This window comes from Dromiciops gliroides, chromosome 4, assembly GCF_019393635.1.
Source record: "Dromiciops gliroides isolate mDroGli1 chromosome 4, mDroGli1.pri, whole genome shotgun sequence".
Classification (NCBI taxonomy): Eukaryota; Metazoa; Chordata; class Mammalia; order Microbiotheria; family Microbiotheriidae; genus Dromiciops; species Dromiciops gliroides.
This window is the reverse complement of record NC_057864.1, coordinates 392,420,617-392,445,780: the sequence shown is the minus strand read 5'-3', so window position 1 is coordinate 392,445,780 and position 25,164 is coordinate 392,420,617. Positions and strand designations below refer to the sequence as shown.

Sequence of the window (25,164 nt, the reverse complement as noted above, 5' to 3'; positions counted from 1 at the left end):
CTACCTAAACATAAGCATTATTTCATACTTTACATAATTAATCTTGTCTGGGGGGGATATTAAATTGTCAGGATGCAGTTTTGATCACCCTTTGAAACATCACCCTTTGAAAATTTTAATTCTGAAATATATTTACTAATTGCCTATGGTAAATGCATTCATGTTCTTTTATTTTCTGTTGATGCAGATCCAGATGCTAGAAGGTTTATTGGAATCTTGGACAGAATTTGAAAATAATGTGCAGTGTCTAAAAAGCTGGTTTGAAACCCAAGAAAAGAAACTTAAGCAACAGCATAGAATTGGAGACCAGGCTTCAGTTCAGAATGCAATGAAAGACTGCCAGGTAACCAAGCAGTTAACTCATTTGTGCTCCATTTCAAACACATGAAATGTGTCTGAGAAAACCAATAGCAGAACAGTATAACAAGAATAGTGAGAAATGCTGCTCTGTTGAGAGCTTGAAAACTAATCATATTAGCTTTTGTCAGTCAGCTTTCCCAATTATAAAAGGTTTTTTTTAAACCATTATATATCTTCTCTTTTCTAAATTAAGAAAACAAGCCCCTCCCATCCTATACTGGTTTTTTTTTTTGTTTGGTTGGTTTTTTTAGTGCAAAACAATAAATTTTTATTTGTTCACAGTTAGACACAAGCAACTGCCTTGACATTTTTAGAACATTCTAATACGGACAGCAAAACCTTTTGATTTCAATTCTCATTCACTAAGATTGTACCATTTTCCCTTGCAGTTCATATTTATGGCATTTACTGTGGATTGTTTTTGACATGCTTACAAGCATGAGGCAGGGAACGGATTGAACCTTTTTGACAAAAGATGACATTTTTAGATTTGAACTAAAAGCAGTTAAAAAAGAAGTGTTGCCACTTTGCCAAAGGATCCCTTTAAACTGCAAGTTCACTCTATTATTCTGAAGTTCCGTGGTTGAGGTTTACAAAACTAGATTATGTCCTTAGCAAAAAAATCTGTTCCTCCATAATCTTCATGGTCCATAGAAAAACAAAGTCTTCTGAAAGTGATTCCCAATTCTTGCTAGTGTAAAACACCTGGCGCTCCTGGGTAAACCCATAATTGGAGTCAACACCATATGATCTTGCTATAAAGAACACCACCTCCCTCCTCTCCAAAAATGGCACCTGAATTCAGCCTACAGGTTTAAAATTTCCAAAGGTATCCTCTGAATGGAGATCAAGCTCAGTAGGTAAGCCAGTCTGTTTACTCAAGGATAATTTTTGTAGCAAAATTACATTTATCTACTATCCACTGAGCAATGGGGGAAGAAGGGACAAAGAAAGACACACTACCTTCATTAACTCATCTCAAGAGTAGGAAAGTCATGTTAGGTAGACAGAACTGCCTATTCACAGTGGTGCCAACTTAGCTTTGTGAACAAACCAGATTTCATTTTTCCCCTCAGATTAGCACATATAGATTGAAAGACTGTTTTAAGAAAACTGAACTGTTATGTTTTCATTAAGCACATGTGCAGCTAGACAATGGATTCTGGAGCCAAATATAAGACAAGGGCACACAACAGCAGCTCAGGGACCAATTCCCTTATATAAACCCATCCCTTATTCAGCTGGACAAAGTTCCTACTGGTAAAAGCTTAGACAGATGCAATTAATTTGCAAGTGGGACTACTCTGAAAACTCCTTAAGAAAACACACACACACACACACACACACAGCTTTGGATAAGATACAATTTCAAACACTCGTTATGGGGCAACTATAAAGCATGTACCATGAAGAGTGAAGAATGTAACAGGCTCAATTGTCCAGACACTTATTCATTTCTCCATCAATTCTATATGAAGCACACCATCCTTGGTCAGACCAATGATCCACTCAGCCTAGTATTTTGATAGTGACAACCAAAGGCCATTGTGAGAAAACATGGCTATTCTTGCTGAAGCAACTTCAAAAAGCTTGACATGTTCCACCCTAATTTATCTTAATAACTTATTATGGATCTACCTTTCATAAATTAATGTAAATCTTTCTTGAACCTGTACTTTTTACCTCCAAACCACCTCATTATCATGCCCCAAAAGTGTGCCAGTCACTGTCAAGGAGAACTTAAGCTTTTCTAAAATTCTTTCAAGCTTCAAAGGGGGTACTCTCTGGTTCTAGTATTCCAAGATTTGGCGGAAAAGGTCATCTTCAGTAATTCTTCCCATAATTTCACAAATTTTGATCATATCCACTCAGCCTTTGACAAAATTTATTTTTCATTTTTGTCTATCCTCACAGAAACTCCCATCAGTACCTATCTTGCTTGTTTCCCTGCTGGTCTGGTCTCTGGCTTTGTCCTTCCTAAGCAAATCAAATTGCATATATTGCAAGTGTAGATGAGTCATGGTTTGGATGTTTTTCATTTTGTTTTCAATTCCCTGCCTAATGAATTTTGCTTCCACTTTTCTGACTTTTAAAGCTATAGCAATATTGTCCTCAAGAAAGAGGTAATGATTCTCAGATCTCTTCCTTAGATGTTAACAGCTTACCCTTTAAGGTACATTATTGACACTTGCTCACACTGAAGTTCATCTGTCATCTTTTTTCCTCACTTAGACCTCATGAAATTTTCCTGAAGCATATCCCCACAGACTTGGTATTTTACTACCCAGAAAAGCTGAGTGTCACCCATAAACTTTGATATTTCATTTGTAAAAACGTTAAATTATTGCTTCTAGGAATCCTGTTATTATCCCATCCACAGAAATGACCGTTATCCCTTACATTTTGGTTCATGTCTCTAAACAAGATCTCTATCCATGTGCAAACATTCTTCCTAACCCAAGTGTAACACAATTTTCAACTTTCTGATAAAACCTTTGTCAAAGGGGAAAGCCTAAAATTTACACCTTCAAATTTAAGCAGATTTCAGCATGATTTCTTTCTACTCTTAGCATATACTTATTTCCCTCCCTTCCAACTCTGCCCCAAAAGGTCCACAGGATTATACTTATGTTCTTGTTACTATCCTTGATAACTGATTCTACCAGCTTGACAGCCAACAGATTTACCTGCCTAGAGTTGTCTCCCCAAGGAACAGGAATCATTAGTAATCTAGTAGCTCTCTGATCTGGTAAACATTTCTAACTGGTTGCACATTTGGCCTAACAGTTCCTTAATTTTTACCATTTAATTTGCTGATAATGCTTTGATTCTTAAGATTCCACTCAATTTGTGATTTATACTTAAATTAATATTGGTCTAGGACACCCCATGCTTTCACCACTTTGTTCAAATACTTCTGATCCATACACTTTTTTTCTTTTTATTTTTGCGGGGCAATGAAGGTTAAGTGACTTGCCCAGGGTCACACAGATAGTAAGTGTCAAGTGTCTGAGGTCATATTTGAACTCAGGTCCTCCCGAATCCAGGGCCGGTGCTCTATCCACTGTGCCACCTAGCTGCCCCCTTGACCCATATACTTTCAAGAGAATTCAGGAATGGAGAGATTCTCCTATATCCTCATCATCCCCTAAAGAACTTTTTGGACTGTGATCCAGTGTTCCCACTGACTTTCTAGCTGTAAAATTAAAGAACTGCACTATTGGCTTTTAAGTCCTTTGAAAAGTATATGCAGAACGAATGTGGTTTTTTAAGCCTATTTTATATCTGATCTTCATCCACTGCAGACTTAAACTTGTATGTAATTATGGAATGTTTGACCTGAATGGGACTTTGCAAGTTATTTAACCCATTCTCCTTCATTTTATATAAAGTGAAGATCAGAAAGAGGAAGTTATTTAGCCACTGTCATAGTTTAGTTAAGGGCAGAGCTAGAATCAGAATTTATATTCTGACTCCCAGTCCCATGCTTATACCAGATTACCTCCTTTTAAAAAATAATCACTTGTATAATCTCTCCAGATATATATCTGTGAATATAAAGATACAAATCTTTTTCTTTTAATCCTTTCAAAGTTCTTCTTTAATTCACTTGTTAGCCATACAGGGCTTTTGTTCAAGTACCTAGTATTTTTCAACACATTTTTCCTAGGCTTTTGTAGAGGGTATGTTCAAACACATAAAATGTATCTGAGAAAACCAATAGCAGAACAGTATAACAAGAATAGTGAGAAATGCTGCTCTGTTGAGAGCTTGAAAATTAATCATATTAGCTTTTGTCAGTCAGCTTTCCCAATTATAAAAGGTTTTTTTTAAACCATTATATATCTTCTCTTTTTTAAATTAAGAAAACAAGCCCCTCCCATCCTATACTGTTTTAAAAAAACTTTACACTGCTTATGTCTTTCATATCAGTAAAGCAAAATGCAAATAATCAATAATAAGCATAATTACATCTCAGAAGAGAGAGCTTTCACAATACTTTGTAAAACCAGTAAAATTAAACTAAGCAATAAGAGAATTCAAAAACAAGAACTCTCCTGGGAAAATATGTAGGGTTAGTGTTCCAGATTATATTGAGAACTTCCCTTCTGCTATTATTCTTAGGAGGGTATAAATTATGCAAGAAAAAAACCAATGGAGTAAGTTGAAATTTATCAATTAAAATAAATATCATTGATTGAATGTATATGTGGACTGATAAGACAACAAAGATTAGGAAGAACATGTGCATTATTTTCTACATATATAGCCCATGCAAAAAGCTTTCCACTTTTTACCAAAATCAGTGATCACAAAAGTAAGGGTGCCACAAAACTAAAAAGGAAGCACATAAAAGCACAAAGAAAATAAAAGACAGGCCAATATTCACATATTTCATAAATATTCTTAAAATTAAAAGTACATTTTTATTGTCTGAAAAGAGCATGGAGAAAAACTAGGGAATACATTAGTCATGGCTATATAAATTGGACAAAAGAGGGTAGTCTGAGATAATTTTTCCCCTCATTTCTCATTGATCAATAACATGACTATCTTAAATAGAACTATGAATCTGAACTTGACAAGTTAATTGATATTCCAAAATTCTATTTAGAATATGGAGGATATCTCCAGGATATCTTTTTGTATTACAGACCTAATAAGATGACAATTTTTGTTGTATTATTGTTGTAATCATCATTGCCAAAAAGCTCAAAATATGTATATTACTATATATTTTCTATCATTTTTCTTCCTTCTGTTTTCCTGCTTCTCTTTTAGTCTTTCAATTGTCTTTATTGTTTTTATTTTTTTGTTTTTCTCTTTTTTCTCCCCTCTTTTATTTGTCTTGTAAAAATAACAAAAGCCTTGCCAAATAATAATATTGTAATAATCTTTCTTGATTTTTTTTTTTGGTGAGGCAATTGGGGTTAAGTGACTTGCCCAGGGTCATGCAGCTAGTAAGTGTCAAGTGTCTGAGGTCAGATTTGAATTCAGGTCCTCCTGACTCCAGGGACGGTGCTCTACCCCCGTGCCACCTAGCTGCCCCAATCTTTCTTCTTTTTTGTTTTTGTTTGTTTGTTTGTTTTTTGCGGGGCAGTGGGGGTTAAGTGACTTGCCTAGGGTCACACAGCTAGTAAGTGTCAAGTGTCTGAGGTCAGATTTGAACTCAGGTACTCCTGAATCCAGGGCTGGTGCTTTATCCACTATGCCACCTAGCTGCCCCTGCCCCAGTCTTTCTTAATTTCAATCAAAAGTGAATGACTCTCTGAAGAGTAGAGACTTTTAAATGTGTTTATTTCAATACAGACACATTTCTTTGAAACAAGTGACAGAAAGAAAGTAGTCTGCATGATTAATTTAAGGTTATCACTCATCGCATCATGGTGTAACATAAAGGTTTGATTTGACAATACCCTAAACCAGGGGCGGCTAGGTGGCTCAGTGGATAGAGCACCGGCCCTGGAGTCAGGAGTATCTGAGTTCAAATGCGGCCTCAGATACTTAACACTTACTAGCTGTGTGACCCTGGGCAAGTCACTTAACCCCAATTGCTTCACTAAAAACAAAACAAAACAAAAAGACAATACCCTAAACCTTGGTAAGATTTGTTATTTCTTCTGAGATATATATCTTCCCAGATATTATAATCTGGTAAAATACACTAAAATTAGTTGTCTAGATTTCAAGCTCTGGTTTTGTTAACATCTTTTCTTTAATGTTTCACATACACACAAAATGTGAAGAGACTTAATTTAAACCAACATAAAAGCTGGTTGAAAATAAAAACATTGTATTTCATTTCAGCTGTCAACTACTTGTGGCTATATTCATTAAAAAACATAGTCAAATATATTTGATTAATATGATCATAGTAAATATATTAATATGATCATATCAAATATATTTGACTATGTGTTTTAATGAGTTAAACTGTGCCTAGGGTATTTTAGCAATATGTTCCCAAGTCATGACTTGTGATCATGAATAACATTATTCACTTAATTATATTAATAGCATTGGATGCATAATATTAAATTTTCAGTAACTGAATATTATGCCAATGTTAGCAATGTGATTGGATAATTATTTGCAGTTGTCTCAGTAAAAGTATGGGAAGTGGGGGAAAAAAAGAGTGATTTTTAAGGTAAGAAAAAACCTGTTTATTAAAAATATAAACTGAGGTGATTTTTGGTTCATTCTGCTTTTCACAAACTTTTCTAAACATCCATTTTTACTTTCATATGATTCACCATCATAGATAAAATTCCTATAGTAATTTAAGCTTTGCATAATACATGATATGTCATCTCATTTGAACCTCACAACAATCCTTTAGGGTAGATGATACTGTTATTATGCCTGTTTTACAGATGAAGAAATTGAGGCCAAGAAAATTTCATTTGTCCCAAAGTCACATAGCCAGTAAGTGTCTGAGGCAGGATTTGAATCCAGGTATCATAGTGTCAAAATTAGTACATTAATAAAATTTTACTTTTAAAGAATATTCATTCATAGTACCTTTTTAGGGCTCCATTTCAATTATATATATTCTGTCTAGCTTTTAGGTGGCATAGTGAATAGAGGAATAGATGTATAGTAGGTGGCTCAATGTATAGAGCACTAGGCCTATAGTCAGGAAGACCTGAGTTCAAATCTAACCTCAGACACTTAAACTATCTGTGTTACCCTGGGCAAATCATTTAACCTCTCTTTGCCGTAATCTACTGGAAAAGGAAATGGCAATCCACTCCAAAATCTTTACCAAGAAAACTTCATGGATGGCATTTGTGTGCTATGGTCCATAGGGTCACAAAGAGTCAAACACAACTGACTTACTGAACAACAACACCCGAGTTTAAACCCTAGGCATACCCCATATGAGGGCTCTGAACATTAGAGCTATGAAGTCTACTGTATTTTTATTCAATAAATTATACATTTTTCATATTATCCCTATTTCAGTTGGAATTATAAATTGAATACAAATTATAGACAAAGAAAATTCCCCATGGGATTATGACTATACTACTATATATTAAAGATAAGGTCAGCAACATTTTGATGTTTAACAAGAATACAGGGATCTGATAGATATCAAGAAAGTACATTGTCTGCACTTTATCCCATTGTCATGCATGGTTCCTTCCCATTGTAACAACATCTAATCTATCATTTTAGTTTGAAATGATCTGATTGATTCTTTATCATCTTTTAATTAATCACATTTACAATTAATTGATTATGTCCTATAACTGCCTAAATCATGACTGTTTGTCTCTGAATTTAGTTCAGAAATTCAGCTGGTGGGTAATAGGTTAAATTTAGAAATCCGGTTCTCCTGTTAATCACCGTTCTATTCTTGCCTCAAGGAAATCTGTTATCCTTGAAGGATGCCAGTGGATAAAAGGCAGTTTGGACTATTATATTTATACCATCAAGCTATCCTTCAAGGATGTCTGGTTTGTTATCCAAAGAAGTCTGTTCAACTATCTCTAACCTTGCAGGTAGACTCAAACAGTGAACATTTATTTAGTCACAGGAGGGAAGGAAGGGGTTGTTGCTAGCTCCTCATTCCCAATTTCCACAACTCTGGAACCAATCATATTGGTTTCACCATTCATGATGTTAAGCTCTTGTAATCAATCATAACGTATTCCTCACCTATGAGAAACCTTGTTCTTTGTTATGTATTCCCCAAAACTATACAAGACAGCTATCCCCTTCATTCAGGGTCTTAGCATTGCTGAAGAAGCTGAAATCCTATTTATTGGTAAATTCATACTTTACTCATAAATTGATCATGCTTGGAACTTTGTGCCACAGTTACCTTATTTTGACTGTAACAGTTTTCATATAATCAGGTCAAATAAGCTCTACCTGTGTAATCTTTAAACTACTTTATACTCATTCATTTCTTCATTCAAAAGTCATTTATTAAGTTTTAGTGGGGCAGCTAGGTGGCGCAGTGGATAAAGCACCAGCCCTGGATTCAGGAGTACCTGAGTTCAAATCCCGCCTCGGACACTTGACACTTAACTAGCTGTGTGACCCTGGGCAAGTCACTTAACCCCCATTGCCCTGCAAAAAAAAAAAAAAAAGTTTTAGTTATTTACCAGATTCTATGCTAGACACTGGGGTTACAAAGACAGAAATAAAACAGTCCTTAAGGAATTTACATTCTGTGGGGATGCAACATGTACACATATAACTTGATTCAAAATCTATACAAGGTTAAATGTAGAATAATTGAAGAAGGAAGAACTAGTAGCTTTTTGGATTAGTGAACACCTTTTAAAAAACTTGATAATCATTTTTAATCCTCTGTTACCTAAGACTTAATTGTACCCAAATTAAATTCTACTAATTCATCATCTTTTTTTATATTTTTTTTTAGGAATTGGAAGATTTAATTAAAGCAAAAGAAAAAGAAATAGAAAAAATTGAACAGAGTGGACTTTCTTTGATTAAGAACAAAAAGGATGTGTCTGGTGTCGTCATGAGTAACCTGCAAGAGCTCAACCATTACTGGGCAAACTTAGACCACATGGTAATAATGTATATTAAAAAAAAAGATAATGGGGGTAGCTAAGTGGCACAATGGATAAATCACTGGCCCTGGATTCAGGAGGACCTGAGTTCAAAATCCAGCCTCAGATACTGGACACTTACTGGCTGTGTGACCCTGGGCAAGTCACTTAACCCTCATTGGCCTGAAAAAGAAAAAGATAATAAAGTTTACATCAAGATTTTTAGAGCATCTCTAAAATCTAGTGATCTTGAGATCATGACCATCTTGACAGTAAAAAAACTCATAAATTCACATTTCCTAGAACCTTTGTACCACTTCCTTTCTTCCATGGGCTAGGGGCAAATTACATTTATTAGATCACACCTTATTTTTAATTTTAGTCTTCTTGATTAGATTTGAAAAAAAATTACTCTAGTCCCTTGAAGAGATTCCAGAAATTAGTTTCTCGAATAAAACATACTTTAGGTTGAGTTAATTCTGCAGAATGCCTGATTCTTGTCAACTCTAATTTTGGAGGGTGACATTTTTAAAAACCTTCCCCTAAATTCTGTTGGATAAACCTGATTTGAAGGTCATAGGCTCTTACGCACTGACTATAGATAAAGATATAGGGTTGCAAAAGTTGTTCTCTCTGTCAAGTTTGTACTGACTAAGCCACATTTATCAGTATAATCCCTCTTCTCTTAGCAATTTCCAAATGTTGCCTGGTGTAATGGGCTATAAATGATAATGCATCTCTGTATAGTAAATATATTCACAGTTGCCTCATCATCTGAGCGACTTATGAAAGTTAATCCCCAAGAGATCACAAAAGAGCATCTTAAATTCTATGCTTTGCCTCTTCCTGATTTATATTATGTATATTGACTGATTCTCATTAGATAGTCTTTAATAGCTCTAGACTTGTGATTCAGTGCATAGGGTCAGGGTTATTTTGCATTTAATTTGTGTAATTACCCATGTATTATTCTCTCCACACAAGGTTGGACAGCTAAAGATATTACTACAGTCAGTGTTTGATCAATGGAATGTGTACAAAGTGGCTTATGAGGAAATAAACAGTTACCTAATGGAAGCCAGGTATTCCCTTTCACGTTTCCGGTTGCTTACTGGTTCTTTGGAGGCTGTGAAAGTGCAAGTAGAGAACCTTCAGGTGAGGAGCAAATATTAAACGTTTCATTGCAGTGACTTTAAACTTATGGAAAAGAGAAGTTGGCACAACAACTTTATTAGCCCTATTCTTTACACTAAAGCATTTAAAAATTTTAAAACCATTTTTACATGCTTTCTTTCTGAAGCAAACCTTTCTGTGGATTCCATTTCTTCAGCAGATATCCCATAACTAGGTGACACTGTTTTCTGAATATTTTATTTTCTATGTTTTCTAAAGTAAATATTAATTACTGAATATTTGCAGGTTTATGACTCAGCACTATTTCAAAAAGTTTGCTTTATGCCTGAAACTAGGAGGTTTCATGGGTGGGGTGCTGGAATTGAATCAGCAAAACCTGATTTCAAATCTTACCTCAGATGGTTACAAGCTGTGTGTGGCCCTGGGCAAGTCTCTTAACCTTTCTGCAACTCAATTTCTTCATCTCTAAAATGAGAAAACTGGATTTGTTGGCCTCTAAGATTTCTGCCAAAATCTACAATCTTTCTAATCCCAGAATCCCTTCGTTTTTTACCTCTGAGGTCTCTTCCAACTCTAAATCCATGCTCCTGTGGTTCGCTTTCCACCACTGACATCTCCCTCTCAAGTTTCCTCTTTTTATTGTCTTCTCACCAGTCTCCACAAGTTAAGGGATTAAAAAATAAAGCAAATAGAAAGGAATAGAAAAGCTATTAAGTAGCTTTTAAAGTATCTTTTCTTTGCTTTCCACAAAAAGCTAAATGCTGTGTTCCATGTGTGCTCTGTTCTTTCTTGTATCCATTATCAGTAATAACATTTAAAATGACATTCCTGCCATAGCTGAGGGTAGCCTGTCAAGCCATACGACCTCCACTAACCTGCTGCCTCCGCGTCCTCAACACTGTCCACCAATCTAATTCGGCCACTCTCTTCCATCTGCTGCTATCTGTACTTGGAAGAATAGGTACTGTGTGTATTAAGGGTTGGGAAAGGGCACTTAAGGGCTAAGGTGCACAGAATGTACCTTTCCCCACTTCTAACCTACTCTGGCAGCCTAGCACAAATTCAAATACTGCTGATCCAATGTCTAATTCTTCTGAACAGAATTTGCTTCCTCCGACTAATATTTAGTTCCCAAATACATAATACAGTGGAATATGCCAGGTACATCCTTATTAGTATGAATTGATTGTGAGGATGGTGTGATTAATAATGTTAACTTTGGGAGAATTAAAATAATTTCATAATCCAAAACATTAAAATGTTCTCTTGAACCTCATATGTATCAATGACAGTTTTCTTGGCATTTCTTTATCCATTGCTTGATTCAGGGACTTCTTTGTGACTTACAATAATAATAATAGGGGGCAGCTAGGTGGCACAGTGGATAAAGCACTGGCCCTGGATTCAGGAGTACCTGAGTTCAAATCCGGCCTCAGACACTTGACACTTACTAGCTGTGTGACCCTGGGCAAGTCACTTAACCCCCATTGCCCTGCAAAAAAAAAAAAAATTAATAATAATAATAGACAAGTCAGCAATAGTTTTAAAATAACACTGGACTTTACCAATTCACATACAAACATGTTATCTGGTGTTACATATTGCCTGGAGTCTATTCTGTAGCTTCTTTGAATATCATTCCATTATCCACTCTCCAACTAACCCCCATTTCCCCATTTTCCTAAGGCCTCACGAGCCCTTATTTTATGGTCCCTGAGTTCTTGACTCTGTCATCATATCCCATCCTGTCCCACAGGCTGTGACCCACCCAAGAGCTTGCTCTTATAGGAAAATATAAGTGAAGACTGCTTCCCAGTCAAAAACTATCCTGGAAATAAGGTAGCTTCTTCCATTCTAATTCTCTGAAGTATGTTCTGGAGTTCCTGTAGATACTACAAAGAATAATAGAGTCTTGCTGTTCTGGAGCTCGATTTTGGAATCTTGTCCAGAGCGGCATCTTATACTCAGATTATTCCTCCATAGCTCCAGCCATAGATTATAGATTTTTTTTTTTTCAGGGCAATGGGGGTTAAGTAACTTGCCCAGCCATAGATTATAGATCAGAAAGGGACCTTAGAAATCATCTACTTCAGTTCCCTTTATTTTACAAATGAAATAGTCCTAGAGTCACAGAGCTAGTGACAGAAATAGAATAGTATATGATCTTTTGATGTCAAATCCTACACTCTTGCAGTCATACTAAAGATGATTCTCCATCGTCAGCTCTGCTTCCTGGCTTCCTTCAGTCTCTACTAAAATCCCTTGTTCTACCTAATGTCTTTCCTAATTCTAGTGCTTTCCCTCTCTTTGTTATTTTCAATTTAACCTCTATATATCTTGTTTCTTCATAGTTGTTTGCATCTTGTCTCCCCCATTAGACTCTTTAAGTTTCTTGAAAGCCAGAAATATCTTCTTGGTATTCCAAGCTCTCAACACAGTGCCTGGTGCATAGTAGGTGCAAAATAAATAAATGTTTATTAACTAACTGACTAATTCTAGGGTGACAGCTTCAAAGTAGAAATGAGAATTGAAAGGGAAGTTATCTACACAAACTTTCTTTACATTGTCAAATTAAATTAGCTAGCTGGCTCTAGCTACAGTATTTTAGACTTACCTGCTAACCCCCTTTTGTAATCATTAGTGCACATATCTTTGAGTGGAAAGAAATATTATTAAAGAAAAAAAATTAAAATGTATTTGAAAGTTACTCATTTTTCTGTCATTTCAAAAATACTTGGCAAGCACCTATTTTACCTTTTTCAATGTTTAAAATTTATTTTATTTTTAATTTGTGAACTAGAACAAGCATTTCCATAACATAGAAGGATAAAAAAAGATAATTTGTGCATGAAATTGCAAATCTATTATATACAACTTGCTACTCCTTTTAAATACATAATAAAGTGTAAGTTTTTGTACTAACAGTAGATACCAATTGTCTGTTCTATGTTTGTGAATAGAGTCTACAGGATGAGCTAGAAAAGCAGGAGAGCAGCTTGCAGAAATTTGGTTCTGTAACCAACCAGCTGTTAAAAGAATGTCATCCACCAGTGACAGAAACACTTACCAATACCTTGAAAGAAGTAAATATGAGGTATGTAATAGGCCAATTCTAGTGTTGCCTTTTTAAAAGACCTCATTCTCAATGCCACTGACTAATATAATGGGAAATCTTTAGATTTTTGGTCTTGAGTTTAGCAAGGTTTTTGTCCCCATGTAGTCATTCATTCTATTGGTTTTCAAGTTGAAAAATAATGTATTTTGCAAGTGGAAAATGCATTGATTGGTTTGGAACTACTACCTACATAAATGGAACCATTGCCTACTCAAAATATTTTCATTCCTAATCCTCTACCTTCAAAATAAAATTATAGACCAATGTTGAAACACTCTTTTTTCATTTTTTTAAATGAATGTTTGTACACTATTTCCATTTGCACAATATAAAATCGTATTTTGCATCATGATTAATGAGCCAGTCAATGGGCATTAAGTGCCTATTATGTGCTGGGCACCAGGGCTTCAGAGACAAGAATAAAACAGATCCTGCCATCAAGAAGCCTACATGTTAACCTATTTGTATGTATGTTTCCTATCATTTCCAGGTGGAATAATTTGTTAGAAGAGATTGCTGAGCAGTTACATTCCAGTAAGGCCTTATTTCAACTGTGGCAAAGATACAAAGATTATTCTAAACAGTGTGCTTCAACAATTCAACAGCAGGAGGATCAAACCAATGAGCTGTTGAAGGCAGCAAATAATAAGGATATTGTTGATGATGAAGTTGCAACCTGGATTCAAGATTGCAATGTATGTTGCATAAACATTGTGTTTCTCCACTTTTCCTTTCATCAGAATCCAAGTTTGCTTAATTTCCAAAGTTTTACCTAATGTTACGCATGAGGTCTGAATATGCCTCAGAATACAAAATAATTTTTTTTTTGTCCAGGTAAAGGTACCAAAGAAGTACTCACCTTTCTGAGACAACATTGTTTGAATGAGATATGATTTTGCCTTAGGAGAGGAAGTGTGCCATAGTGCACATCCTTCATATACTTAACTGCTTTAAAACCTAAGCTGATTGGACAGCTAGGTAGCTCAGTGGATAAAGCACCAGCCCTGGATTCAGGAAGACCTGAGTTCAAATATACCTTCAGACACTTGACATTTACTAGCTGTGTGACTCTGAGCAAGTCACAAGTCACTTAATATTGATTGCCCTGCAAAAAAACAAAAACAAAAACAAAACAACAACAACAACAATAAAAAAAAACATCCCTAAGCTGATTTTCGTTAAAAGGCCAGAAAGATTCTTTCAGTTTTTCTTCCTTCATGGTTTGTCCTTTTTTAAAGTTCAAGAGCAATGTTTAATGTTTAAAACTGAGCATCATTTCAGTTAGTTTTCTGTAATGCTCATGTCACAGTTAAAGTAAGCTATTTCATTTAATCTCCCATGTAACCTCTAGTGATGAGGCAAATAAGTCTGGCTTCCCCTTCCCCATTGAATGTATAGATATAGATATATTAGAATGAATTGTGGAGGTCTTAATCCACAGGTAGATGGGAGCTCAGAGCATAACCAAGTCCAAGGGTTCTTAACATTTTTTTATGTTGTAGAACTAGTTGTCTATCCAGTGAAGCCAATGGACCCCTCTGCAGAAAAATTATTTTTAAATGTAAAAAGTAAAATACACATCCTTACAAAAGAAACCAATTATAATAAATTACAGTGTTATACATATACATGTGTGTGTATACACATACATACATATATGTGTATATACGTATGTGTATATATGTGTGTGTGTGTGTGTGTGTGTGTGTGTGTGTGTATATATATATATATACACACACACTTTTTTTTTAATGTATTCTGTATGGGTCCCAGGTTAAGATCCCTTACCCTACGGAATAAATAAAGAGAAAATATGTTCTATTCCTTGAGGGATATATACATGTGCTGCATTCAGTGCTGCACTGCAGGACACCTGGATGTTAGCAAGGAGATTTAGATTGCCCGAATATGTATACAAACCTATCCTGTAACAGGGAAGTGACCTCACTTTCTATATGATCATAATAAGAAAGTAAAAAGGTTTGCATGAAGAGTCATTTCATGGTAGACATTTTCGTTTTCCCTGCTCATTTAGGACCTTCTCAAAGGCCAGAAGACTGTTCAGGATTCGTTGTTTGTGCTCCAAGAGCTAGGAGAGCAACTCAAGCAGCAAGTGGATACTTCTGCAGCAGCGGCCATTCAGTCTGACCAGCTGTCTCTGAGTCAACACTTGTCTGCCCTGGAACAGGCTCTTAGCAAACAGCAGAAACTACTACAGGTAAAAAAAAAAAATAGACTGCTCCATGGATGTGAACCTTTATTCATCTTTGAGCTTAAATATGGAAATATTTATAAATAGTAGATTGATTCATCGTCCAGACAATGCTAAATCCTCCTTAGCCCTCCCCCAAATAAATAATAATTGATGGTCAAATCTTAAAAAGAGCAGGTAAAAAAATTATATATATATATATATATATATATAATATACATATATACACATATACACATGTACATACATATATGTGTACATGCATATACAGATATAGAATAGAAATCTGTCTTTGTTCACTGAAGTTTATATTCCTTCCTATTGCATCAGTTAGTCAAGCCAGCAAGTATTTATTAAGCACTTATGCTCTATAAGCACTTATACTCTATACTGGGGATACAGGACAAAAATGAAATAGCCCCTGCCCTTCAAGGAGCACAGATTCTAACAGGTGACACACAACACAGACATATAGATATATAGAAAGCACATACAGGGCTGATGCATGATAACCATAAAGAAAAAGGCACTAAAGTTTGGGTGGGTGAGAGGAAAATTAGAGGAGAGTGTTACATTAGTCTTGAAGAAGGTCAGATTCTAAGAGGCAGTGGTGAAGATGAAGAGGATTCATTCCATGTATAGGAAATACGCAGTGCAAAGGGACAAAAATGGAAGATAAAATATTGTAAATAAGGAACATCTAGTAATCTAGTATGACTGGACAAAGTATGGAAGTGAATAATGTGTAAAAAGGCTAGAAGTAACATGGGGCCAGTCTGTGAAAAGCTTTAAATGCTAAATAGGGGTGATTATGTTTGATTCTATTAATAATATGGAGCCACTGTAATTGATTGAACAAAGATGAGAGACGGCAGGGTCTGACTTACACATTAGAAAAACTTTGATGCCTATAAGGGTTGGGGGGAGGGGGGAGAGATTGATGAGGAGGTAGATCTTAGGGAGACCAATTAGGAAGCTATGGAAATAGTCCAAGTGTAAATGGAGAGGAGAAAGGTGAGAGATGTAGAGATAGAATGACAAGATTTGGCAATTGATTGGTTATGTGAGAAGAGTGAGAGTGAAATGTTGAGGATGACATAGAAGCTGTGAACATGGGTGACTGAAAAGATGGTAATATCCTAAACAGAAACATGAATATTTGGAAATTGTATATAAGGCTAATGCTAGATCAAAGAAATTCTGTATTTTAGAACAAGTAAGTTAGAGGAGGCATACTCAAGCTGAAAAATCCAGAATAGCAGGACTTTCAGGAAAAGCTTTTGCCAGATGGGAAAGTGAAACAATTGCCTAAGCAAATTAATAAACTACATCTAAATATACTTTTTCTAAAATTCTAAATCTTATTATTTCTTTTTTCTTTTTTGGCAAAAGGCTGGAGTTCTTGATTATGAAACATTTTCCAAGAGTTTAGAAGGTCTGGAGGGCTGGATTTTAGAAGCCAAAGAAGTACTAAAAGGACAGGACCCCAACCACTCATCTGACCTCTCAACAATTCAGGACAGGATGGAAGAACTGAAAGTAAGTATTAGGAAAGTCATCCCTATTCTTCTATATCATTACATTCTCATTAATAAATGAATGAAGAAGCATTTATTTAGTACTTACTATATGCTAAGCATCAGGATATAAATAGAAAAGGAAGACAGTCCCTACTCTTAAGAAGTTGGTACTCTACTTACAAGTGAGAGATATCTGGACAGATACAATGGTTTGGAAGTCCTCAGAGTGGGGGGTGGGGAGTGGGGGTGGGGAGTGGGGGTGGGAGGGGGTGAGATGAAAAGGCCCAGGTGTCCTTATGGTACATGAAAAAGTCAAATGTCTGGACTGTCTGGAGAATGAAGGGATAGGGCAAATTATAAGGCCCAAAGGACCTTAGGATGTAGTGGCAGGACAGATAGTGGGTCTTACACAAACACCCTCTAACCAAAAGTATTATAGTTGATAACTTTCTGATCCTTTAAGTGGTATGAAATACCACTTAGTCCACCCTGCAGGGTTGGGAGGAGAAGGTGGATCTCAAGTCAATAATAGTCAATAAACATTTATTAAGCACCCACTATATTTCAAGTACTGTTCTAGAAAAAGAAGGATAATCCCTGCCCCCAAGGGATTTAAAATCGAATGGGATAAGTCAACATACAAAAGAAAGCTGAACTGGAAGGGAGGAGAGAACCTGGCCATGGGGCACAGTGGAGAAGCCAAACAAGTCCAAAAGGGAGTGCTATGGGAGAAGTAAAAGAAGTCTAAAATAAGTATAACCAGGAGGGAAATAGGGAGATAATCTGAGATATTCAGCCTTGTGTTATTATTATTGTTCATCATTTTTCAATTGTGTCCAACTCTTTGCAAGTCCACTTGGGGTTTTTTAGGCAAAGATACTGGGGTAGTTTGCCATTTCCTTCTCCAGTTCATTTTACAGATGAAGCAACCAGGGTTAAGTGGTTTTTCCAGGTCACACAGTTAGTAATTGTCTGAGGCAGAATTTGAAATCAAGAAGATGAATCTTCATGACTCCATGCTCAGAACTCTATCCACAGTGCCCCTTCATGGCCATATCAGCCCTGTCTTCCTCCTTAAATGGAGATATTTAAGGTTTCACCCTCAAATCAGGGAGACAAAGGGTAGTGATGAAGTGTGAGTAACAAGACTGATTGGAGCTTACAAAATGATGGGATTTCCCAATGCTGAGGATCTAGAGGGATCTCTGTTCCCTCAAGAAGAAATCACCTTCCCTCTCCCTCACCTCCCTCCATCCCAAGCAGATCATAGATCCTTCTGTCATCTAGCACCTATTATCGTGAGCAGCTTCACAAATGGGAAAATATATCACTTCAAGATGAAGGTAAAAAATCTCTTTTAATAGCAGATGTCTTGTCATTTTCATCTGAGGCATTTTGTTCAGTTGTTTTCAGTCATGTCCAACTCTTCATGACCGCCCCCCCATCCCCCATTTGGGGTTTTCTTGACATAGATAGTGGAATGGCTTGCCATTTCCTCCTCCAGCTCACTTTACTAATGAGGAAACTGAGGCATTATAAGGGGCTAAAATTCTAGCTATGCTATCTAGAATCTAATAAGAGGTCACCAATAAATTATAAGCTTTAGCAAGAGTATTTAAGTGTTTAAGTATTTATTAAAGAGCATTAGGATCAGAGAGAAAGGTAAAAATCTAACTATTTCTAAGAGACCACCATCATCCTACCCACCATGGCAAGGTCAGGAACCAAAAGAGAAGAAAAACCTCTGCCAGTGTCCACTTCCTACTTTGTGTCCTCCTCCCAGAAATGGGAGGTTCCTCAAGTTGATTGGCTGGTAGCGTTGATAGACAGTACCCACGAGCAAATGTCACTTCCTGACGCCAAGGACCTCGACCACATGACTTGCCCTCAGAGGCCTTCTACTCATGGTGGAGCTTTCCTATAGTAACTCTCCAGCAGGTGGCATCATTCCAATTGCTACCGCATACAGGCTTAAGTGACTTGTCCAACTAGTCATACAGCTAGTAAGTGTCCAAGGCCAGATTTGAACTCGGGAAGATGAATTTTCCTGATTCCAGACCCATCACTCTATCCACTGTGCCACCTAGTTTCTGTCTAAGGCATTACACTAGATGAAAGAGGTGATGCCAAGGAGGAAGATGAGTTAGTAAGCATCATATTGTGCTTAAAGGAGAGAAAGGAGTTGGCAAGGTATCTAGAATGTCTCTTACTTTGCATTAACTCTGATGGAAGAGACAGTAATCTAAAACCAAACATGTCTAAGAAAGCATTCGTTTATTCTTTCTGTGGAATTATAAAGACCAAGATCAATTACAATGATTTTGTTGCAGAGATAGGAAATTATGGATGTGGAATATTGAATAATCTATCAGATGAGATTGGTGTGTTGGTTGGTTTTGCTGAACTATTTCCTTTTCCTTTCTTATTCTGTATGACAAAAAAAAAAGATTTACTGTCACAGAGAGGAGAAAATTATATGTTTTCATAAATGAATATAATGTAAATACAAAAAGCTAAATATTTCAAATAATTTCAAATATTTTAAAATTCAATAAAATAATAGAACAAGATATAAGCTAACTAATAAAAATCTTAAAGAGTTTTTTTATGAACCTCCTTTCTTTACTTGAAGAATTAGAGGCCTATGACTGGAAAATTTGCATATCCTGTTGGACTTTAACATGCTAATTGCTTTTCCTTAACTAAATATCTTTGTTTCAAGGGGGACTTTACTGTGTAGATCCTAGGTAGGGCAACAGATGACAAAGTAGATCCAGAAATTACTGTAAAAACAAATTGATATAAAAACGAAAAGATATCAAATACTTTATTTTCCCCTATTTGGCATAACTTGTATGGTTAATAGATAAAAATGTCCTAATGATGGAGAGATGAATGCAAACTGCATAAATTTGGGTAGAAAGATATACATAACATGCTTTGTTTGGTTCCATTATGGAGGATGGAAAGAGAAAAGGAAAAGAGAGGTCTACTGTCTATTAATTCTTTCCTTCTTTTTTTTTTCTTCCTTTATTTTTTTCAGAATGTTAGAGATTAGCTTGAGGCACAGAGAGCTTAAATGACTTTCCATGGTCACACAGGCTCCTGTCATAGGCAGGACTTGAATTCAGGTCTCCCTTCTTCTGAGGCTAGCCTACCATCCGCTACAATAAACTGCCTCTCAAATATGTATTAGCAAATACAGTTAATTCAGTTTTTCTAAGTTTAGAGGGAATGGAAGCCAGCAGTGTTATATCTCTTTTAGTATTTACAGTTCATTTGGGAGGTGACTGGGAAAATGTACAAAACATTAGTGAGGCATGAACTAGAAGGTGATTGAGGAAATAAGGTTGAGATTGTATAAAATTCTAATGTCAGATGTTCTCTATCATATAAATGTATGCACATCATCCAGCCTAGTTAAGGCCAATATCGAGAAAGAGCAAAACTCCAAAAATAAAACAGCTTCATCTTTCCTGTAATTATCAGGGGAAGAAAAGAGTAATAAGACTTCAATTTAAAAAAAAAAGCTTTAAATGTATCATTTATTCTGCTAGTCACTTTAGCTATTTCTCATCTATCAAAGATGCATTGGAATAATGAAGTCAAGGTTGCCATATATAAATTGTCTGAACCTGCAAAAATTATTTTTAATAATTAGTCTTATTTATATCCTTATCCTGACATGAAAGACTTTTTTTCCCACAAATCACCTAGTCAATATATCTTTAGTGTATCGTCTTTTTCCCTATTTTCCTGAAACGCTGTTATCATGTGGTCTAAAATTTGATAAAAGAATTGTGCAGGTAGAGAATAGGGGAAATGGTTAACCCATAAATCTAGGTAATAAAGACCTAATGGGACACTTAGGCTGCTAGTAGTACTTCAACTTCACTATCCATGGTGGTAAGAAGATTCTTTGCTGTTTTATTTCAGGGACAGATGTTAAAATTCAGCAGCATGGCTCCAGATTTAGATCGTTTAAATGAACTGGGATATAGATTACCACTAAATGATAAGGAAATCAAACGGATGCAGAATCTGAATAGACATTGGTCTTTAATCTCCTCTCAGACCACGGAAAGATTCAGGTAACAAAAGCTCAGAAATTTGAGGTCAAGTAAAGTTACATTTATGACTTTTTAAGGTCTGTAGATTTATAAAATGTGTTTCTCTCTCATAACACTGCCATAATTTGGAAAATAATTCTGAAAATTAGAATTGAGTAAAACAAAAGCATTTCTACTTGCATTAAGTATTAAATATCACTTTCCTTTAATAAATTTAAATTATTTTTAAATGGTGAATTGAAACTTTTAGTGCATTTTTATTTATTTTCCAAATATATAGAAACTGATTATTTAGACAGCAGATATTATTATCGTATAAAAGGTATCTATAGCATTACAGATATGATGATAGTCATACTATTGGTAAGGCTGGGGAAAATTTAGTGACTTTATTTCAATAAGATAGAGGTATTTTCTGATCTTACCATTTTATTCTTTTTGTTTCTTACCTTTTATTCTTTCAGTAAGTTACAATCATTCCTTTTGCAACATCAAACCTTCTTGGAAAAATGTGAGACGTGGATGGAATTCCTGGTTCAGACAGAACAGAAGTTGGCTGTAGAGATTTCGGGCAATTACCAACGTCTTTTAGAGCAGCAGAGGGCACATGAGGTAAGTAATGATATTAGAATTTTGGGGAATATGGATTCTGAGCCATTTAAAAAGGGCTATATAAATCTAGTGTAACAGAAGGGGTATTTCACTTGAGGAAGAGCAGTAATGAACAATCTAATAATTGCTTACATTAGCAACCTATCCCCTTTTCCTAAGCATTTTATTTTTATATTTTAATTAATAAAATACCTATGAGAGCCTGCCTCCCTGATCAGCTCACTGTACACATACAATGTAATATATAATATTACATTTCAGTATTCCAGAACCCTATGACTTTCATTCGTGAATGTACTCTGACTGATGTGTTACAGTTCTATGTAAGCAGTCTGATTTGCTCTTAATGCTTCTACTACTACTACTACCTCTACTACTACTACTACTGCTGCTGCTGCTGCTGCTGCTGCTGCTACTACCACTAACACCACCACCACTACCAACACCATCACCCCATCAAAAACAGTAACAACAATAATGACTATTATTCTCAAGTTGTCAACCTTCTGACAATGAATCTCTCCAAACTTAACTAGTCTAACTTTCAGAAGAAAATATGCCACCAGATCTGTACTTGGACCTATTCCTCTTGGTCAGAAATACCAGAACTTAGACCTAATAGGCAAACTCTTCTAAAAACCAAGATAATTGCTTAGGATAGAACTTTAGTAGAAGATAATAGATAATAAGTGGGAACTTATTATATGTAAGAATTTCTCTATACATTTCTGTACCTGAGTGGTGGCACAGTGAATAGAGCACTGGGCCTGGAGACAGAAAGATATGAGTTCAAATCATAATTCAGACATTTACTAGCTGTGTGACCCTGGGCTAGCCACTTAAGCTCTGTTTGCTTCAGTTTCCTCAACTAGAAAATGGGGATAATAATAGCATCTACCTTTGTAGGAGTTTGTGAGGATCAAATGAGGTAATACTTATGAAGGACAAAAGAAGTAAAAGTTATGTCTTAATTGCAGACTGTTAAGGAATGAGAGGGACAGAGAGACTATTATTCCTTAAAGATGTATATATACATGTACATAAAATTTGTTATTATTATCATTTCATTATCTTCTATTGTTCAGTAGAATCATTTGAAAATCTAACCTATTCTTTTACATGTATCTTAGATACAAACATTAGAGAAAATGTTATGGTTTTGCTTGGTATTTTAAAATCTTTGATTTCAGACATAATAATTAATCATTATTAGTTCAAACAAAAACTTCCAGTTCTCAATTACATGTATCTATAGTGATTTTATTTAAAATAAATTTAAATTTTGCCCACTATCAGGATTATTTTTCAGTAAAAAATAATTCTGACAACTTTCCTTATCTAACAATTCAGCACTTCTAAATTGATATATTATCATTTATCTTCTGGTATACTTAATCAATTATCATATGAATTAAAGAAGAAATATGTGCTTGTCTTAGAAGATAGCAATAAAAGGAAGGAAGGAATGTCTGTTAAGTTAGTATGGAATTAAGTTTTTCTAATACATATTATCAGGTTGGAGGATTCTGAAGCATATTATTGTTATTTTTCTCATTGCCATATATATTTTTTTTTGTGACAGTTGTTTCAAGCAGAGATGTTCAGTCGTCAACAGATTTTGCATTCAATCATTATTGATGGGCAGCGCCTTCTAGAACAAGGTCAAGTGGATGACAGGTAGGATTTTGAATACCTATGTGGAAAGTTGCCAATGAATTAAGTAGCCAATATAAATAAGGTATTATACCTTTCTTCTAGGTCTTCTTGCCTTCACTCTCTTTCCCATCATTTTGAATTCTATGCTACTGTCAGAATAATTTTTCTCATATGTAGAAAATGTCACCTGCTCAAAAATATACAATGCTCCGTATTTAATCCAGAATTAATTCAAGACCCTTTATAATCTCATGTTAGTTTAACTTTCCATGATCATCTCATATTACCATCCTCTACCCACACCATTTTCTACTCACTGAATGTGTCATTCATCTCCTAATGCCATACCTTAGCTGTTCTCTGTTCCTGGACCTGCCTGCCTTCTGACTCATCCTCACCCCATTCCCAACATTCCCCAATATTATCCCTCCATTTAACATGTTGAATTCCTATCTAGAGAGGAAGTCTTGTATAGTGAAAGACCTGGGTTCAAAAGGATTTGGTTCTGGTTCTACCACTTAATACTTGTATAACTTTGGTTCAAACTCTTTGTACCTCAGTTCCCCATCTGTACAATGAGAATTTGATAACTAACTTTCCTACTAGCTTTAACTCTATCCTCCTTTCTTCAAAGCCTTCTTTACCTATTAGTATTGGGATCCATCCTATGCCTGCTGTACTTCTATCCTGGGCAGACCCAGAAAATAAACAGAATTCTGTGCTCCTGTAATCTATCATTTAAAGTTTAATTTATTTTTTGTTTGTTTGTTTGTTTGGTGGGGCAATGAGGGTTAAGTGACATCCCAGGGTCACACAGCTAGTAAGTGTCAAGTGTCTGAGGTCATATTTGAACTCAGGTCCTCTTGAATTCAGGGTCAGCTATTTATCCACTGTGCCACCTAGCTGCCACCTAAAGTTTAATTTAAATGCTACCTTCTCAATAAAATCTTTCCTAATATCCCTGGTATCTAAAGACCTTCCCAACTATGGCTTCACATGTCAGTCCATACTATGTGACAGAAAGCATGCTAGAACTGGTCATTCAAAGAGAAAAGAGAAGCAGTCTCATGATTAAGGAACTTAAATTCCAGCACATACCTTTGTATCTTACAACTCTAATGCACTCACTGTGGTTGGCACCAGTATCTTCACGGTAGACAGAGCACTGGGACTGGAATCGAGAGACGAGTTTAGATCTGGCCTCAGACTCTTGCTAGCTATGTGACCCTGGGCAAGTCACTTAACTCTCTCTGCCTCAGTTTCCTCAGCTATAAAATGAGAATAGTGGTAGCATGTACCTCTCAAGGTTACTGTGAAGTTAATGAGATGATATTTATAAAGTACTTTGCACAATCTCTGACACATAGTAGGCATTTAATAAATATTTACTCTTTCCCTCCCTCACTTCCTTCCTTCTATCCCTTCTGTCCCTCTTTTTTCCTTCTTTCCCACCCTCCTTTACCTTACTTCCTTTCTTCCTTGATTTCTTCCTTGTTTCCTTTCTTTCCTCCCTTCTCCTTCCTTCATTCCTTTCTTTCATCCTTTTTCCTTCCTTCCTTTCCCTTCCTTCCTTCCTTTCCCTTCCTTCCTTCCTTTTTCAAATTAACATCAAAATTATTCTTTATTCTTCCCCCTTTTCTCCCTATATTTCATAATTGGCAGGATTTTTTCAGTTATGCTTCCTTTTATTGCATCCATTCAAACCTTTTTCTCTACCCATATAACCATTCTCGTGACTTGGACCCTCATTGCTTTTTTCATAGACTGTTATTATGATACCCTCTTAAATGGTCTCCCTGTGTTCAGTCTGTCCCCCTTTCCAGTCTATCCCCTACACAACTTCCAAGATAATCTTCCTCTTTTTTTTTTCTTTTTAGTGAGGCAATTGGGATTAAGTGACTTGCCCAGGGTCACACAGCTAGTAAGTGTTAAGTGTCTGAGCCCAGATTTGAAC

The 25,164-nt window shown here is 35.7% G+C and overlaps 1 protein-coding gene across 1 annotated transcript in view; it reads left to right on the top strand.

Moving 5' to 3' along the window:
* The window catches only part of SYNE1 (spectrin repeat containing nuclear envelope protein 1), a 583,464-nt gene that overhangs the window by 467,704 nt on the left and 90,596 nt on the right, over positions 1-25,164 (top strand). The window contains 10 exon segments of the mRNA XM_044001388.1: positions 188-343; positions 8,759-8,911; positions 9,876-10,046; positions 12,986-13,119; positions 13,631-13,835; positions 15,176-15,358; positions 16,745-16,891; positions 20,809-20,963; positions 21,407-21,554; positions 23,137-23,231. Coding sequence (XP_043857323.1) covers positions 188-343; positions 8,759-8,911; positions 9,876-10,046; positions 12,986-13,119; positions 13,631-13,835; positions 15,176-15,358; positions 16,745-16,891; positions 20,809-20,963; positions 21,407-21,554; positions 23,137-23,231 — 1,547 coding nt within the window.